We start from the raw sequence: 18,750 nt of genomic DNA, 5'->3' as shown, positions 1-18,750 counted from the left end.
TATAATATCTAAAATATAAACAGTCTTTTCAATATAGCAAATCTCATTTTCACTGCATACTAATTCATTCTATAGATCTGTAAGTAAAAATAGACATCTTTAATTAGGAAGTTCTGAAGGCCAAGTAGATAACGTGTTGTGCTGCTAAGGGCACACAGCTTGAATCCAGCAGCTGCTCTGATAGAGAAAGCTGGGCAATCTCTTCCTTTGCAATTTTCAGTTTCAGAAAATCCACTGGAGGATCCTCTATGAGTCAATTCAGAGTCCATGGTAATGAGTAAGTGAACTAATTATAAAGGTGACTCTTCTCAAATGCAGAGCCACATTTCAGAGGGTATGATTGTTCTGTGACACTATACTATGTGTGTGCAGAGGTATTAGTAAAAATAAATAAATAAAAAGATGCCATCCAAAATTATAATATTTGGGGGAGGAAAAACTGTATTTGAATTTTGCCATTTTAGCAAAGTGTAGAAGCATTTGTCCAGTAAAGGAATCAGAACATTGTTATACTGACATATATTTATTTTATAATTAAGTATTATTTTTACTTTAAAGACATACAGGTGGAAAGATGTGTAGGACATTTTAAAGTCAAATTTAATTTGTTGCTGTCTATTCTGAACTGACTGGTTGCAGACCCACTACTGGGTTTCAGAGGCTGTAAACACACTAGATTGCGGATGTTTCTACCTCTCCCACTCAGTGGTGGAGTCAAATGTGGGGAGGAGTTTGGCGAAGGATTAGCAATGCATCTCCTCAGGGACTCCACCACCAGAGCTCCCTAGGGCACGTGGGTGCATGATTATTTTCAGGGTCCAGGACCCATGAGAATTAAATTAATCTTAAATAATAAAAATGTTACTTTCAAACTTCTCTATCACTGAAAATAAAACTTAACCATAAAATAAGTGTACCTAAATCAGTCCATACTTCACCCAGTATGTCCCAGACAAATGTTCCTATACTCTTGAAATACCACCTAATATATTATTATTAACATGACTATCATATAATTTCTCAAAGTATTTGTGCATGCAATCTTTTTTCTAATGTCCTAAATATATGTTTAGTATCTTTGATGAATCAATTTAAAAAAAAAACCAACAAAAAACTAGGTACTTGGAGTATACAAATACAAATTAAAATGAGTCACATTCAGTATAAATTTACTTTATGTGCCATTTTAAAATTCAAATCAGGAGGCTAATTTACTGAATGTTCTAATGTAGATAGGTTCCTGAGGTTTGGGTTGCAGACATGGTTAAGCCATTTACTACACATAAATCTTAACAAATCTCACTTCCCTGAACCTGTCATCAGTGTTCTAAAATCATGCATGCGGCACACAGCTCAAAGAATGTAATCATTAGTGTTGATTAATACATGTATAAACTTGAATTCATGTACGTCTTACTAGGTGTATTTTCACCAAAAAATATAAGCTAAAAAGATTATAATGAAAGTATGATACAATTGTGACTAGAAAATGAAAAGAGAATAGAAAATTACTCTTAGAACCACAAAACACTGTAGAGTAAAATCTAGCAGCTGGAATGTAACCAGACTGCTTTGGGGTTTGGCCCTTTTGAGTATTTTTCTACCTATGGCCAAGAGCAGGCTCACTGCTTTTCTACTGCTCATTCAAACACATTTTTGTGCCTTGTCTAACAGATTTCCATTTTACTTAAGTTCTGTCTTTCACAAGTCTTATTATATTGCTATAACATGTAGTGTTGGTACTTATTACAACTATGCTGTTCTTTGTGTGCAGCTGGGTCGTCTGAGACTCACAGTAACTTTATGTGCAATAGCTCTGAACTCTGCCCCCTCCTGAGCTAGTCACATCTTTCAACACAACTACCTATTACTCCGGTCACTGAGTCAACCCATCTCATCCAGGATCAACCTCTCCTGCATAATGTCCCTCCACCCTTCCAAGCATGATGTCCTTCTCCAAAGACTGGTCTCAACTAGCAACATGCTCAAAAGTATGTGAAACAGAGATTCAGAATCCTTGCCTCCAAGGAGCAACTTGGTTTCACTCTCTCCAGGACAGACCTGTTTGTCCTCCTGGCAGTCCATGGTATGTTCAGTACTCTTCTCCAGCACCACAACTCACTGATTCATCTACTACAACAATATTGTTGTCTTTATTATTTAATGCATGTTTATCTTATCTCTCCAAGGAAATGCATGTGCAAACTGTGTTAGCCATATAAGAGCTCTACAAATATTTGTTGGTCAATCGATTAATTTATCCTGCTTGAAAACACACTTGAAAGAGTAATGGTTGGTATATACAAATGGGAAAATACAGGTGACATCCTGGTGTAGGAAGCTCTGCCAACTTAGTACTGCAGAGTTGTACTGCTAACACAAAAACACACTGTTTGAATCCATCAGATGCTAAAAGAGAGAATGATATGTTTTTTTGGAGGTGGTGGAAGAGTGCAGAGAGAAAGGAGAGGAAAAAATGTTGTACATCAACCCTCAATAACGTTGTTGTTGTTAGGTGCTGTTGAGTCTAGGCGATTCATAGCGACCCTCTGAACCTGAACGCTTGTATAACTTTTTGCCCTTTCTCCAGGTTCATAGGGTTTCTGGAGGCAACTATTTCGGGAGTGGAAATGCTTCCAAGCTTGTTTTAATTGTGGAGCTCCACCAAACACTGTCCACCATGGGTAACCATTATCGTATTTGACACATCAGTGTCACAGTGTTCAGCTTCACAGCAACCACGAGTTACCTCTGTACAGCAAGTGCACAGACCAGAGCTATAAGACCTAGAAGAATGTTTGACCAAAATCAATTAAAAACAGGCTGGTGGGCCGCGGAGTAAAGTTACCCACCTTTGGCTTGGTAGCATCACTTTCTGTCCACTAGGCCAATTGAGCTCTCTCTATGCTGTTGTTGTTAAGTGCCATAGAGTCGTAGGCATACTCAGTAAAATTAGAAGATTTAAATAACGGAGCAAAAAGAAAACTAGCTCTGCAGAAGAATGTGGTTTGTGACAAATGTGAAGGCTGAGGAGATAAGAAAGGAGCAGTAGAATGCTGTCCTAATTGTCGAGGTACTGGAATGCAAATAAGAATTCATCAGATTGGACCTGGAAAGGTTCAACAAATTCAATCTGTGTACCTGGAGTACCGGGGCCATGGGGAACAGAACAGCCCTAAAGACAGATGTAAAAGTTCAATGGAAGGAAGATAGTTTAAGAGAAGAAGATTCTAGAAGTTCATACTGACAAAGGCATGAAAGATGGTCAGAAGATAACATTCCATGTTGAAGAAGACCAAGAACCAGGACTGGAGCCTGGATATACAATCATTGTTTTAGGTCAAAAGAATCAGGCTGTTTTTACAAGACTAGGGGAAGACCTTTTTATGTGTGTGGACATACAGCTGGTTGAAGGATTGTGTGGCTTCCCAAAGCCAATATCTACCCTTGACAACTGAACTACAGTCATCGTCTTTCATCCAGGTCAGATTGTCAAGCATGAGGATATTAAATGTGTGTTAAATAAAGGCATGCCAATTTGTCATAGACCATATAAAAAAGAATGCCTAATCATTGAATTTAAGGTTAACTTTCCCGAGAATGTCTTTCTCTCTCCTGAAAAGCTCTTTCTGCTGGAAAAACTCCTACCTGAGAGGAAAAAGGGAGAAGAGACTGATAAAATGGATCAGGTAGAACTGGTGGACTTTGATCCAAACCAGGAAAGGCGCCACCATTACATAGAGAAGCATATGAAGATGTTGACCATCACGCCAGAGGTGGGGTTCAGTGTCAGACCTCTTAATGGGGGCCACTGAGTCCACTGCATTTAATACACAGTAAGTGCTTAAGTGAAGGATTGTAATCATAATATGCTCACTACTTGGCTATTGTTTTTGCCTTAATATTCAACTATTGTAGTGTTTTAAAGTGAAATGAATAAACTCATATAAAAGTGAAAAAAAGGGGGGGGGGAAAAAATGATAGGCAATCTCCTCCCTCGTGATTTCCAGCCTCAGGAAACCCACTAGGAGCAATAGCTATAAGTCAGTTATGACTTGATGGCACATAAGAGCAACTCTGTGTAGGAAGGGGCTCGGGTGACCTAGCCTGTAGGGAATTGCACCATTAATCCTAAGGTAGTGCCTGTCTGGCATTTGGAATCTGCCCGTGGCTTCTTGGGACAAAGATGGACAATCTCTTCTTTTATGGTGTACAGCCTCTAATCACCTGTTGTAGGGTCAGTGAAAGTTGTGACCATTGGAACTAGACAAACTGCTGTGTTCTTTCAGGTATCATAAGTTTCCTACCTTGACAGGGTATACTTTTACTGCATTTATATAGGCACTTTAATGTGAAAAATACTTTTTTCCCCCTTTTCTAGCAAATGTCTACTTTACACAGGCTTTGGCTTTCTGAAGTTATATTGTGCTTTGAATCTAACCCACTACCATGCAGTTGGTTGCAATTTATAGTGACCCTCCAGCAGCTTTCCAAGGCTGTGTAGGAGAGAAAATGGCAGGTTTCCAAGGCTCCATCTGTTTAAAGGGAGAAGACTGCTTATCATTCTTCCACAGCAGTTGAATTCGAACTTCTGATCTTTTGGTCCTCAGTAAAACTCCTAGCACACTACATCACCAGGGCTCTTCATTTTGAATCTGAAAATCTAAACTCACTGCCATCAGTTCATTCCTTACCCTCCATTGCTGATGTAAGGCTTTGAATTGTAAGGGGGGGTGGAGGGGAGATTGCTCACCTCTATCAGAATTGCTGGTGGATTCAAAGCATCAGAGAGGCAAGGTCTTTGAGTGAGCAGGACAACTCCCAAAGTTCTAGCCACCCACCAGAAAAAAAGAAAATTAAATTATCTAACAAGAGTAATTTCAGCTTGGCTATTAAGTATCACACTGCATAAAGTCGCTGAGGAAGAGATGTTCCTCTGAACTAGCTAAGGTCCCCCTGCATTCAGGCAGAATTACATATAAACTTCTCTAGGCAGATAATCAATTTCTTTAAAAACTATCCAGATTCTGTAATTTAGAAGGCCTAAAGTGAACTCTTGAACAAAATGGCCAAGGGGGCAGGGGGACACAAAACAACTTAAGTTTTTGAGAAGCAATCTAGCGTATTCTGGAAAAAATGCTCAGCTAAATTCTTTTTTTTTAAGTTTTCATGAAATAACCCCCTTCTGCATTTACCTATGTGCTCACACATCCTATCAGGAAATTCCACATTTTATTTTTCTAATCTTCATTTGTCCTATTGCAGTTGAAACCATTTTACCTTATTTTTAGTTTCCAAAGAATAGCAAGAAACCCTAGACTCTTTAAAAACCCTTGGTTTATCTGAAACAGTATTGTCAACTTTCTGGGTTTTTGTTTGGGGGTGAGTTTTTCCCCCAATTAAAGAATTTTTGAGTTGCCTTCTTTTTCCTCCAAGAGTTGAGCTTGCAATCCTTTAAACATGTTTCACTGCTCTGTGGTCTCTCAGTACGGCTACATGCTAAGATGTGAAGCCAAAATCTAGAACTAGATTCCCACAAATATCTGAACACAAAGACCACTAACATCAGTCAGTCTTAAAACTATTGAGCTACAGTGATGTGCCTTTCCTCAGCTACACCATTATCAGCTATGAAAGAATAGCATAATAAAATCTCAACACAAAGGAAATAAAAACAAAGCCCTGAGATATCATGTTCCACTGCATTGAAGAGGATGAACTATCTAGGTATCTTATTTCTTGATTATTTTTTGCTTGTTTGTTTACTGTGGATTTCTCTGAGATTTTTATATCTAGAAGTCAAAAGTTATCAATCAAAGATTCCCAACATAATATTGGTTATAAAAACGCTGATCAGACATACAAGTCCAGGACCTCCTTCACTGCCCTACTTTAAGTAGTAGTTACTATTTAGCACATGGTAGTAGTATGATTTTACAGAGTTGAGACTCTGTAAAATAAAGGACGCATCATAGGCACATTAAGTCAAGTCTATCCAGTACATCACTAAAGAATCTACCCCTAGAAAAACTCAACAGAGTACTCATTTTGAGAAAAAGTATAAACTCGATCTAAATAATAGTAAAAACTTTTGTTTACTGGGGTGGGGCAGTGTGTAAAAATAAAATGTGAGAAGAAAACAAACAAACAAGATCATTTTACGTTGTAAAAAATGTTTGCAGTGCCAATAACAATGTGAATGGGAGATTGATGGGGCAGGGGGAGGGACGACTGGTCCTTAAGATGAGTGTAGTATTACTAACACAGTTTCACCTGCAAGCATTTTTTCTGCCTTTACTTGAATGACATACACTATCTTGGGTAGTAATGAGTACCATATCCTACCCATCCCAGGCATCTGTATCTCCTGAGCTGCCTTAAAGCCTTGGTGATAAGAAAAGGTCAAGTAGATCCCAGTAAGCATTTATAAACTACAATAGCTCCCCATTTTAGCTACAACTTACACATGTCCCTGCTAAGCTTTGCTCACCCTCTTGTTTCGTTTCATTTCTTTGTATAGGTAGGCTAATTGGGAAATGGCTAGGTTACCTGGGATCACCTGGATTTCCAAAACAATCCCATTTTCTACTTAACCACTTAATAGAAGCAGACCTATAATATATCATTTGAGAGAACTATAAAATGGTGCCTGGAAACTGAAGGAATGAAAAGCAAGAAGCAGCACTATATTAAATGAAATGAATACACTTCACCTTTCAGCATGGCTGTTTTTCCTGGGACAGAAGGCACAAACCTGACAAGGTTGGGGAAGGATTTCCAGAAAAATGATTTGGTTCAGCAGTAATTAAGGAAAACGCTGGATGCAAAATAGCACAAGCCACCTCCCTTTCCCATCATTGTAAATTCAGGGTCCTCATCATCACCCCTCACACACCCAATTAAAAATAAAGGAAATAAGCGGCCTATGAGTTCACATTTAGTGCTATGATACAGATAAATGATAGACATCTGTCCTAATTGGTCACATTGAAACTGAAGGACAATAACAAGAATAAATCTCACATTAACCTAAACGAAGGCAGTGAATAATAACACAAACTGGAAGATAGTTTCAAAAATATTCAATTACCTCCAAGCATGCATGGGCATTTATATCCCATAAAAATGATTGCAAAGCACACTCTGCATATAAATAGGCTCCATAAATAGAATATAAATGCCAAATAAGGTGTGTATATGAGATATGTATATCCATAAGGCATACATGTGTATGTTCACAAGCAAATTTATACATGAAAATTGAAACTCTGCATTAGATAAATGGTTCCTCAATTAGAGTGCATTCGAATTTGAAGCAGAAGAGTTTATTTCGGGGCCACCTTTTCTTAGAAGGTAATAGTCAAAACCATCATAAAATTAGGCCAAGAATCTCAGAAGGCACCCAATATGTTTTTGAGGAGGGCCCAACCCTATATGTGAGAGCCGCAAATGAAACGGATTCCTTTCTGTTACATCCAATTCTCGTTGTCAGATCTCTTTTCGACCCCGGATTCTGTTGCTAAACCGGGCAGAAAACGAACCAAGGGACTCAGTCTGCATCCTAAGTCAATTCTAGATAAAAATCACAGCACCATTTCTTTCTTTATTTTTAACAGGAGCAGATGCCTTCTCACTTCTCTCTCCCTGGCAACCTTCCTGTCTCTCCATCCTCACCGCTGTCTCCACATCTTCCCCTCCTAGACTAAAGGACGGCAGTCATTGTTCAAGTCCAGGCCACAAACGTATACACAGGTCAAATAATAACAAGCGACACCGAGAAGAGAGCCCCACTGACTCCTACTTACCATGATGAGACCCGGAGAAGCTGTTGATAGGAGAGAGAGATGCAAATTGAATCCATTTTCCTTGTGACCCAGTCGGATGCAGCCTGGGAACCCAACATCAGCAGCAGCGGCTGGGATTTTTTCCCCCCTCCCTCTCTGGTTGGCGATGGTGCGATTAGGAACCACCCTTCCAGCCTCACTAGAGTATCAGCAGCAGAGGCGGCAGAGGCAACAGCATCACCACTTTGGCCTCCTCCCTCTTGGAGGATGGGGTGAGCACCGAAGCAGCCTGGAACTTGCAGCAGACACCTCCTCTGGCTCCTCCTCCCGCTCCCCCTCCCCCACGGCCCCACCCCTGCTGCGGTAGAGGCTGCCTGGCCCGGCAGCTGCTGGTTGTCATGGCAATGGCCAATGGGAAGAGGCCAGACTAAGGGGGAGGGGAGATGGGTGAATCAAGCTGCAGGGGCTTGAGGAGAGAATTTGTGTTGCACCCCTGTAGGATGTGTTCTTGGTCTCTCCTGCACTGGGGGCTAGGTCCTCAGAAACAAGCCAAGGGTGGATCCAGAAAAGAATGATTCAAAGGCATTTGAAATCTACATTAAAGCCTATAAAATATTTTAACTAATCTTTGTATTGGCTCTGACTTTCCAATACAATATATTCAATTTATGATCAGGGAAAAAAAATGTAACAAATGTCAACAGAGATCTGTGTAGTGTACTAGCAGATTATTATTACCTATGAAATATTTGTCCGTTTTAGAATCTTTTACTCTATGTCAATCAAGGTAAGAAACACAAAGCGTGGATAGGCTGTAAAAAAAAATAGGAACTTGATTTTTTGATAGTACTTCTGACTCGTTTTCAAGTAAGTCACTTGGTCTCATTAGTTTTTAGCCTGCTTCCCCAAAAAGTACCAAATATTTCTTACTACCCTGTCTCTGTGGCCAAAACAACCCCAAAATCACTGTCTTCCAATCAGTCCTGGCTGTAGCCATCCTACAGAGCAGAGCAAAACTGTCCCATGGATTTTCCCAGGCTGTAAATTTTTATGGAAGCAAATTGTTTTCTTTCTTCAGTGGGTCTCTGCGTGTGTTCCAGCTTGTGTCTTTTCACTTAGCAAATCAACACTTAAACCACTGCACCCTGAAAGTGTGTTCCTGTGGCAAAGGAAGTTAGAATTTAATCGGTGGAAATACCTTAGAGTGAGTCTCAATAGCACCAGTGATGAAAAAGTCCAACTTTCTTAAAATCAAATTCCTGGAATATTCATTTTTTTTCTTGCCATTTTTAGCAATTCTATGTCATTTGTATGAATTCCTCCTCAGAGTTTTCAAGACAGCTGGCAAGGTGGTAGATAGGAAAAAATTAAAAAGAAGAAGTGGCATTAGGAATATTGGGTTCTAGGTGAGTACTTCATTAACTATAAATTATAGATGAGGCTCTATCTTATGCAGTAGTTATAAAGGTAGATGAGATGATGCACTAAAAGCTCTTGGCATGCAGTAAGTATGCAATAACTGTTCCTTTTACTGTTATAATTATCATACTATATCCTTCTTTTAATCCAATGAAGGGAACAGCATGACAATTTCAGGCACAAGGGAAAAAATAGTCAAAAAATCCTTAAAACATAATAGCTGGTAGTCATGATGATGACAGCAAAAATCTGCAAGCCTTAAGAGATATGTGTTGTACTACTAATTACTACCACCACTACCCATTGTTGATGAGGTAGAGTCAACTTGTAACTGACTTTCCAGTGAGTTTTCAGAGGTTGTAGATCACATGGGAAGAGATAGCTCATCTTCTTTCTGCCAAGCATGTAATGAGTTTGAGCTGCCCATCTTTGGGTTGGCAGTAAAACTCACTACCCACTATGTAACAAAAGTGATTCTAAGCCACCAACAACTCTTCAAAAGAAAGACATACAATCTCCACTTGTGTGATCTTCAGCTCCAGAACCAATGGAAGATCAGCTGTGAATCAGTTTCTGACTCAATAGCAAAGAGCCAATCCTACTGAAGAAAGATTTCAAAGAAAGTTCAAGAAGACAGAGTAGAGTATTACATGTAAATGTACAAAGATCTGGAGGTAAAGGAGTTAAAATATAAGAGTTCAAGAAGACAAAGTAAAGCATTACAAGGGAATGTGCAAAGACCTGTAGTTAAAACAAATTAAAAGCAAGAATGCACTCAAAATTTCTCACATTAATAGAATGAAAGAAAAAATACAAGCCTCAAGATGCAAAAGTGAAAGATTCTATGAGCAAAATAATGGATGATTCAGGAAACATCCAAGGAGGATGAAGGGACTATACAGAGCCACTATATTAGACAGAACTAGTTGAAGTTCACTGGTTCAGGAGATAACATTTGATGAAGAATTGACAATATTGAAGAAAATACTCCAAGCTGTACTGAAAGCATTGATTAAAAAAGGTGGCTACAGGAATTGCATAATACCAACAAAATTTTTCAACAAACAGTTGTAGAAATAGAGAGACTTACTAGACTACGTCAAGAAATTTTGAAAACAGCGAATGGCTGAAGATCATTTTGTTGTAGTAGAATAATGACAGGGAAATGTGAGCAATTAAAGCCATGTTTAGATGAAGACTTGAAACAAAGGATATCATTGCTGATAGATCTTGGCTCAAAGCAGAGAATTTGGTGAGCAAATAATCTAAGCAACTTAACAATACAAAGAACACAACCGGTTTAGGGCTGAATAAAAACTCATTCATTAACTTCAGTAGGGAGTGGCATCCACTTCCCAAACAACATGTCTCTGGAAACTCTTTGGACTTTGATGAATGATGCTGGTTATGGAGAGGCTTTAGGCCTTTTGTTCAGAGGGTCACTATGAGTCATGCTCGACTCAACAGCAATCAGCAACAACAACAACATGCAAGTGACCCAACGTCACTGAAAAATGAGAAGTTGAAATATTTGTGATGAAGATAAAAGATTACAATCTTCAAAGTAGATTACACCTCAAAGTTAATAAAATAAAAATCCTCAAAACTAGATCAATAAGCCAGCATCATGATAATCAGAGAAAAGATTGAAAATGCTAAGGATGTCATTTAACTTAGATCCACAGTCAATGTCCATGGTAGCAGGAGTGAAGAAAGCAAATGCTCTATACAATCTGCTGCCACAGAACCCTTTAGAAAGTGGTAAAAAGCAAAGATGCCTATGGGAGGACTAAGTTATGCCTGATTCAAGTCAGGGTTGGTTAGGGTTACCTCATATGCATTTAAAAGTTGGATATGAATAAGGAAAACTAAAGATGAACGGATGTATTTAAATTATGATATTGGTGAAGAATATTAAATTTATCTTGGACTTCTAGAAAAATAAACAAATCTGTGTTGAAGAAAGTCTTTGCTCCTTAGAAGAGAGGATGGAAGGATCTCATGTACCTTGCAAAAGTTATCAAGAGAGACCATACCCAGGAGATAGAGAGGAGGAAAGGAAAACCTTCACCAAAAAAGGTTGACATTGTGGCTACAATGAGTTCATACGTAGCCATGATTGTGAAGATGGCAGAGCCAATTGGTGATCCATTCAGTGTTCCAGAGTTTCACTGAGTCAGAAATAACTGCATAGCAACAATAACAAGGTAATGTCCCCACAGCCTTCATGGTTGCATTGATTCTGATTTAAAGCAAAAGTGCCCCATAGACTTAGTATGACTGCCCTACAGTTTTCAGGACTGTAAATATTTATGGAAGCATATTGCCTCATCTTTCTCCCCAAGAGCCACCTGTGGGTTCAAAAGACTAACTACCCTTTTGATAAGCATCCTACAACTTCATCACTAAACCAAGAGAAATCCTTTTGTAATTCCTTCCCAGCTTCTTACCCTGGAGTAACTTTTACTCATGGCAACTCTCTGGGGTTTCTGACACTGTAGATCCTTAACAGAGCTTTCAATTAGCAGGCCAATATGTTATATACCACTACACCAGAGACAAAAATGTAAGACAAGATGAGGTCACTTGTATAGTTAAAAAAGAATATGGAAACAGCCTAATGTCCAACCACATCTGAATGAATTGAGACATTGTGGTACATTCACACAATGGAATGTTATGCAGCATGCAGGAGCAACAACTTTGAAAAATACTATGTAACGTGGGAGAGGCTTCGTAATACTATGTAAGGAGGGAGAGGCTACAGAACTTGCTAGAGGAAAACATTATGTTAAGTGAACGAACACAATCTCCTAAGAACCAATACTGCATAAGGCCATTATTATAAAAATAGAAGGATAACTATTAAAACATGTATGGGAACTCAAGGGGGGTGGAAGGGTGGGAGCAAAAGGGCAAAACCACAGGGTTGCACAGTTTGGTGTGTGGAGGGAGGGGTGCAAACAAAGGGGAAGGATTCAGGAAAAAACACAAGGTAATAATGGGCAACACCCAATGGTGATTGATTTTATGACACATGATGCATGAGAATAATTGTATGAAACATGGTATGAATGAAGAATAGTGTGAAAAGCAATGTCTACTGAACTGTAAGCAAACTGCTACTATTGCTACTGCTACTACTGCTGCTGTTGCTGTTACTACTACTAATACTACAGCTTATTTCTACATCCATCTTGAAAAACAATGTTATGAGTGACAGTATATTATCCATACACACACAAGAAAGATCTGTTAATACCATTGTCATTTAAATTTATGCACCAACAACCAGAGCCAAAGAGGAGGAAGTAGATGATCTCTACCAAATTTTTCAGTCAGAAATTCATAGAACAAGCAACCAAGATACATTAATAATAGTGGGTGACTGATTTAAAAGTTGGGAACAAAAAGGCAAAAGTTGGGAACCAGGAGGAAGGGTAAGTAGTTGGAAAACAGGGGCTTGGTGACAGAAATTATAAGAATACTGCACAATCAAAGATTTGCTAATTGCAAATACTTTTTATAAGAAATGTGAAGGCAGGCTATACACACGGATTTCACTTAATGGTATGCACAGGAATCAGATTACTTACATCTGTGTAAGGAATGGTTGAAGACATTCAATCTCAGCAGTGAAAACTTGGACTGGTGCTGATGGTGGAACAAACCATCAACTACTCACAGGCAAGTTCAAATTAAAGGAAAAGAAGGTTAAATCAAATACACAGAGACCAAAATTTAATTTTTAGTCTATCCTCTCTTAATTTGAAAGTCAACACAGAAACAGATTTGATGCCTTGAACACTAGTGAACTAGTGATGAGCTGAAGGAAGATATCAACAATATTATCATGAAGAATGCAAAAGATCATCACAAGAGGAAGAAAGAAGAAAAGACCAAAATGGATGTCAAAAGAGACTCTGAATATTGCACTAGAGGGCCAAGAAGCCAAAGCAAAGGGAAGAAATCAAGAAATTAAGGAAGTGAATAAAAGATTTCAAAGGGCAGCATGGGAAGGCAAAACAAGATATTATACTGAAATGTGCAAGGAGCTGGAGTCAGAGAATCAAAAGGGCTCAACTCGCTTGGCAGTTTTATAGTTTTTTTAAATTTTTTTAATTTTAGCTGTGATTTTAGTGAAAGTTTAGAGTAAACTTAGATTTTCATTCATTCATTGTTGAACACCTTGCCCCTTCCCCCACCCCGTCCCCAGTTCACTTTTTTTAATTATAATTATTATTCTTTCATTACTGCAAAATCAATCAGCATTTCTTAAATGAAAGGAACTAAAGAAGAAATTCAAGCCTTGAATTGTAATACTTAAATACGATATTGGTAGAATATTGAATGATCCAGGAAGCATTAAAAGAAGATGGAAAGAGTATTCAGTCACTATGTCAAAAAGAATTGATTGACACAGAAGAATTTCGTGAAACAAAGTATGATCAAGAGACAATGGTGATGAAGGAGGAGGCACAAGCTGTTGTGAAGGACTAGGGGGGGGGAAAAAGACCCAGGAGTTGTTGGAATATCAATTGACATATTTCAACAAACAAATGTTGCCCTGAATGTGTTCACCAGTTTGTGCCAAGAAATCTGGAGGATAATGACCTGGTCAACTGATTGGAAGACATTCCTGTTTATTCCCATTCCAAAAAAAGTGACCCAACAGAGTGTGGAAATTATCAAACAAGATCACTAATATCACACACAAACAAAATTCTCCTGAAGATTATTCAAAAATGACAGGAACGGTATATTGACAGAGAACTACCAGAAATACAAGCTGGGTTTTAGAAGAGGTCGTGGAATTAGAGACATTATCACCCATATCAGGTAGATCTTAGTAGAAGGCAAGAGTACCAGAGGAATGACTCTCTGTGTTTCATTGATTATGCAAAGGAATTTGGCTGTGTGGCTAACATTGAAAAGAATGGGAATCCCAGAGCACGTGTTTGTACATACTTATGTGAAACCAATACTCAGACCAGGAAGCAGTCCTCAGAACAGAACAAGGAAACACTGCATGGTGCAAAATCAGGAAGGGAGTGTGTCAGCAATGTACCAGTCTCCATACCTTTTCCATCTATATGCAGAACAGTTCATTTGGGAGGGTGGGCTTTATGAGGTGGAAGGTGGCATCAGGATTGGATGAAGACTTATCCATAACCTATAATATGCAGATAATACAACCTTACTTGGTGAAACTGAGGAGGACCTGAAGCACTTGATGTGTCAATCTAATCTTGATGCCACAGTCTTCAATACGGATTGAAGCTCAATATCAAGAAGACAAAGATTCTCACCACTGGGCCAAATGGCAGCACCATAATAGAGAAGAGATTGAGGTTGTTAACCATAACAGCTTGCTCGGCTCCACAGTCAATTCTCTAAGCATCAACAGTCAGGAAATAAAAAGATGAATTGTACTGGGAAAATCTGCTGTCAGGGACCTCTCCAGGATACCGAGAGGCAATGAATGATGTCAGTCTAGAAGCCAAGGAACACCTAATCCAGGCCATGGTCTTTACAATTACTTACTATGCAACAGAGAGCTACACAATGACTAAGGATGAAAGAAGAAGAATCAATGCCTTTGAGTTGTGGTGCTGGAGAAGAGTTTTGAACTGACCATGGACTGCCAAGAAAACAAATAGGTCTGTCTTGAAGAGGGTAAAACCAAGTTTCTCCTTGGCAGCTAGGATTTTGAAGCTCTATTTTATTTGCTTTGGGCACATGGCAATGAGAGACCAATCCTTGGAGAATGACATTATGCTCTGTAGCCAACAGTTCAAATGTTATAAAACTACTTGAAATATACTAATTAACTCGGGAGTTTGCTTCCATATTAGCATAGCACACGATAATAAACATTTGAAAATTCCTAACTGTCAAGATATAAAAGTCCATGTTCATACAGAGTTATGTGGCATAAAATTAGGGGTGTGCATAAAGTGTTTTTGGAAAAATCTTTCCAAGAGCTTCTTTCCCAGTGGTGCAAACAGTGATCATACTGTCAAACACATCCAGTATCTTTCCAATTTCATCTTCTGACTTCTGTGAGATGTCTGAAAAAGTACGGGGTGTGGGTTTTGGCTTCAAATGCAACATTAACATTTCAAGAGAAACCACAGTATAATGGGAGGAAGCTGCAAAGTGTTGACTTTGGAGACAGACTTTCTGGATTGAATTCAGGCTTCACTAGGTATTTTCTGAATGACCTTGGGCAAATTGCTTAGTTTTTCTTTGTCTAGATTTCTTCATTTATATGGTATAATAGCAGTACTGGCCCATAGAGTATGTATGGGGATCAACAGGATATGTGTTCAAAGAATTCAAGAGTGTCTGACATATTAACAAACTATTAATAAATATTAAGAAAAATGTACTTTTAATGCCTCTGATTATGTTCAGGATGTTTCCAAAAGACTCGGACTACTCAGAGTTATTGTAAAAACTTAATGGAAAGCCAAAAACTAATATCAGAATACTATGAGGAATTATGAAAATTATTGATCTCAGAGACAAATAACCTATTTTTTCTAAAAAACAAACAAACAAAACCCCAAAGGAAAAAGGAGTCCAGAAATAACTCTTACTTATCTTCTGTCTAGTCCATAAGGGATTATTACAGGATATATATCTATAGAGATGATTAAAAGTCACTTGTAAGAATCCTCTTGAGTCCACTGAGAATGAAGCTATCATTCTGACTTCCATGAGTGTCTATTAACCATATAATCAGTAAGAAATAGTCTACAGACACTACATTGCTGTAGCAAACTAGCCCTGGATGACACCAAGGGAAGCAGGTGGACACTTTTTCTGCCTTTGCTTGCCTTTCTGCCTTTCTTCTAGATGTCTCTTCCTTTAACTGTTAACCTTTTAAACCTTATTTTAGATATCATCTCCTACAGGGACTCGTCAATGATACCTAGATGAGCATTAGAACTCAGGTTCTCATTGTGCTCTGCCACACCTTTATTCATGATACTTCATTTTGCCTTACATATTATTATAATCACTTTGTGGTCAGGGATGATGCATATTCAGTCTGGTAACTGGTAAGGAGTTGCACTGCCAACCCAAAAGCAAGCATTCAAATTCACTATGGGAGAAAAACAGGTAATCTTCTCCTTTGTGACTTTGGAGGGTGAACTATGAAACAAATCAGTTCCAACTCCAAGACATTAAACAACAACGCCATCACTTAACAAATATTAATTACCATCATCTTCAATATGGGAAGCAGGAGTGGCATCCACTTCCTAAACAATATGCCTCTGGAAACTCTAGGAACTTTGATAAATGTCAATAGTTCTAGAAAACTTCAGGCCTTTTCTTCATAGGGTTGCTATGAGTTGTGCTCGACTCAAAGGCAATCAATAACAACAATAACTTCAATATGATGACTAGACTAGGAACTAGCTGTGAATAAGATAATGTGAATGTCATCCTCAGTGTTTACAGTCTAGTGAGACTATGAGAGATTGCATAATTATTTACATTAAGTTGTGCTGATGAATATAACCAAGAAATACAAGGCGCTCTCTAATATAATATAAAGGGAAGATTAAAGCTAGTTTGTGAATCTAGGGAAAACATTGCTTAAAAAAGTTGTGCTAAGGTGGAGGAAGCCAGTTTCAGACAAAGGGAAGGCTTCATGCCATCCTGGTAGACTCATAGGGGAGGAAAAAAGCATAGCATTTAATTCAGGATTGTGCTTGGGTATTTTTAATTTTTTGTTATTTGGATTTGTTTTCTTTTTTCAACTTCAGCACCTACAGCAGCTCTTAGCATAAATTATACACCAGTTACATATCTGTTGACACAATAGCTACAACAATGAACTCAATCATGCCCACGATCATGAAGATGGACCAGGACTGGGCAACACTTTCTTATGTTTTATGTAAAGTTGTCATATGATTTGGCGCCAACTTGATGGCAACTAACAACATGTTTGTTGAAATAATCTATCCTTTGCTCTAACAGACGCAAAACCACAACTTCTTTCCTTTCTGTTTCCCTTATATTAATTTCCTCACAGGAATGGTGAGGATTTATTTGGCAATAGCTGAGAAGCTGGCAGTCAGTACTGGGTGAGAAGGAATGAGAGGAAGCCAAAAGATTAATTGTTCTTACAGTAGAGAAAAAGATGTGTAATACTAACAGGCAACACTGTTACATTATTTATTTGTTAAATAAGATTTATGTGATAATACAAACCATTCCTCTGGCTCCGAAATGAGAAACAGCTTCTCCTTTTCAGGTTCTGAACAATTGTATATTACATAAAGGTAGACAATGAATGGGCTCAGGCTACCAACAAATTAAAGATACTAAGCAAGGAGACACTGCATGGTTCAAAATCAAGAAGAGGTCCGTCAGGGATGTATTCTGTCTCCATAACCTTTCAATCTGTATGCCGAACAGATCATCCGAGACGCTGGGCTCTATGAGGAGGAATGTGGCATCAGGATTGGTGGAAGAGTCATCAACAACCTGTGTTATGTAGATGACACAACCCTGATCGCTGAAACTCAGGAAGACCTGAAACACTTGCTGCAGAAGGTCAGAGACTGCAGCTTTCAATATGAGTTGAAGCTCAACATCCAGAAAGCAAAGATTCTCAACACTGGGCCAACTGGCAGCATCAGTATGAACGATGAAGAGATTGAAATAGTTAACAGTTTTAGTTTACTTGGTTCCACAGTCAACACTCTTGCTAACAGCAGCCAGGAAATCAAGAGATGAATTGCATTGGGAAAGTCATCTGTGAGGGACCTCTCAAGAGTACTTAAGAGCAAGGACATCAGGCTGGAGACTAAGGTGCACCTGATCCAGGCTATAGTCTTCTCAATTATGTGCTATGCAACAGAGAGTTGGACAGTGACTATGGATGATAGAAAGAGTATTAATCCCTTTGAGCTGTGGTGCTGGAGAATAGTGTTGAACACACCATGGACTGCCAGGAGAACAAACAGGTTTGTCTTGGAGAGGGTAAAGCCAGAATGCTCCTTTGAGTCAAGGATTCTGAAACATCCTCTGACATACTTTGGGCATGTTGAAAGGAGGGACTGGTCCTTGGAGAGGGACATCATGTTTGGGAGAGTGGAAGGATGGCGCAGGAGAGGAAGACCCTCAATGAGATGGATTGATTCTGTGAGTGGAGTGGTGGGAATGAGTGTGTTTGAGACGGTGAGGTTGGCACAGGGTAGAACGGCGTTTAGGACTCTTTCTTGTACATAGGGTCGCTATGAGTCGCAAGCGACTCGATGGCACACAACAAAGGAGGGACTGGTCCTTGGAAAAGAACATCATGCTTGTAAGAGTGGAGGGACTATGCAGGAGAGGAAGACCCCTGATTGATACAGTAACTGGGGCAATGGGTGTAGGCGTGTCAGAGTTAGGGAGACTGGCTCAGGACAGGGCAGGTTTCAGAACTGTTTTATATATGGCTGCTATGAATCACAGGTGACTCAATGGCACAAAACAACAACAAAGAAAAGAAGTTTCGTTTCAGTGACCTTTTACATCATTT

The 18,750-nt window shown here is 38.9% G+C and overlaps 1 protein-coding gene across 2 annotated transcripts in view; it reads right to left on the bottom strand.

Annotated features, from left to right (window-relative positions):
- JAKMIP2 (janus kinase and microtubule interacting protein 2) overlaps positions 1–8,104 on the bottom strand; it is a 276,562-nt gene extending 268,458 nt beyond the window's left edge. Inside the window, exon 1 of one of the 2 annotated variants that reach the window (XM_006893730.1) lies at positions 7,806–8,104. In XM_006893730.1, coding sequence (XP_006893792.1) covers positions 7,806–7,808 — 3 coding nt within the window. In that variant the 5' untranslated portion in view covers positions 7,809–8,104. The remainder of the gene's footprint in view (positions 1–7,805) is intronic. The other variant, XM_006893728.1, reaches the window with a different exon arrangement.
- Between the last annotated feature and the right edge of the window lie 10,646 nt (positions 8,105–18,750).

The sequence above is a fragment of the Elephantulus edwardii genome, unplaced genomic scaffold (assembly GCF_000299155.1).
Source record: "Elephantulus edwardii isolate Elephantulus edwardi_28Jun2011 unplaced genomic scaffold, EleEdw1.0 scaffold00130, whole genome shotgun sequence".
NCBI classification, from domain to species: domain Eukaryota; kingdom Metazoa; phylum Chordata; class Mammalia; order Macroscelidea; family Macroscelididae; genus Elephantulus; species Elephantulus edwardii.
The sequence above is the reverse complement of the archived record's forward strand: the minus strand, read 5'-3'. Positions and strand labels throughout refer to the sequence as shown.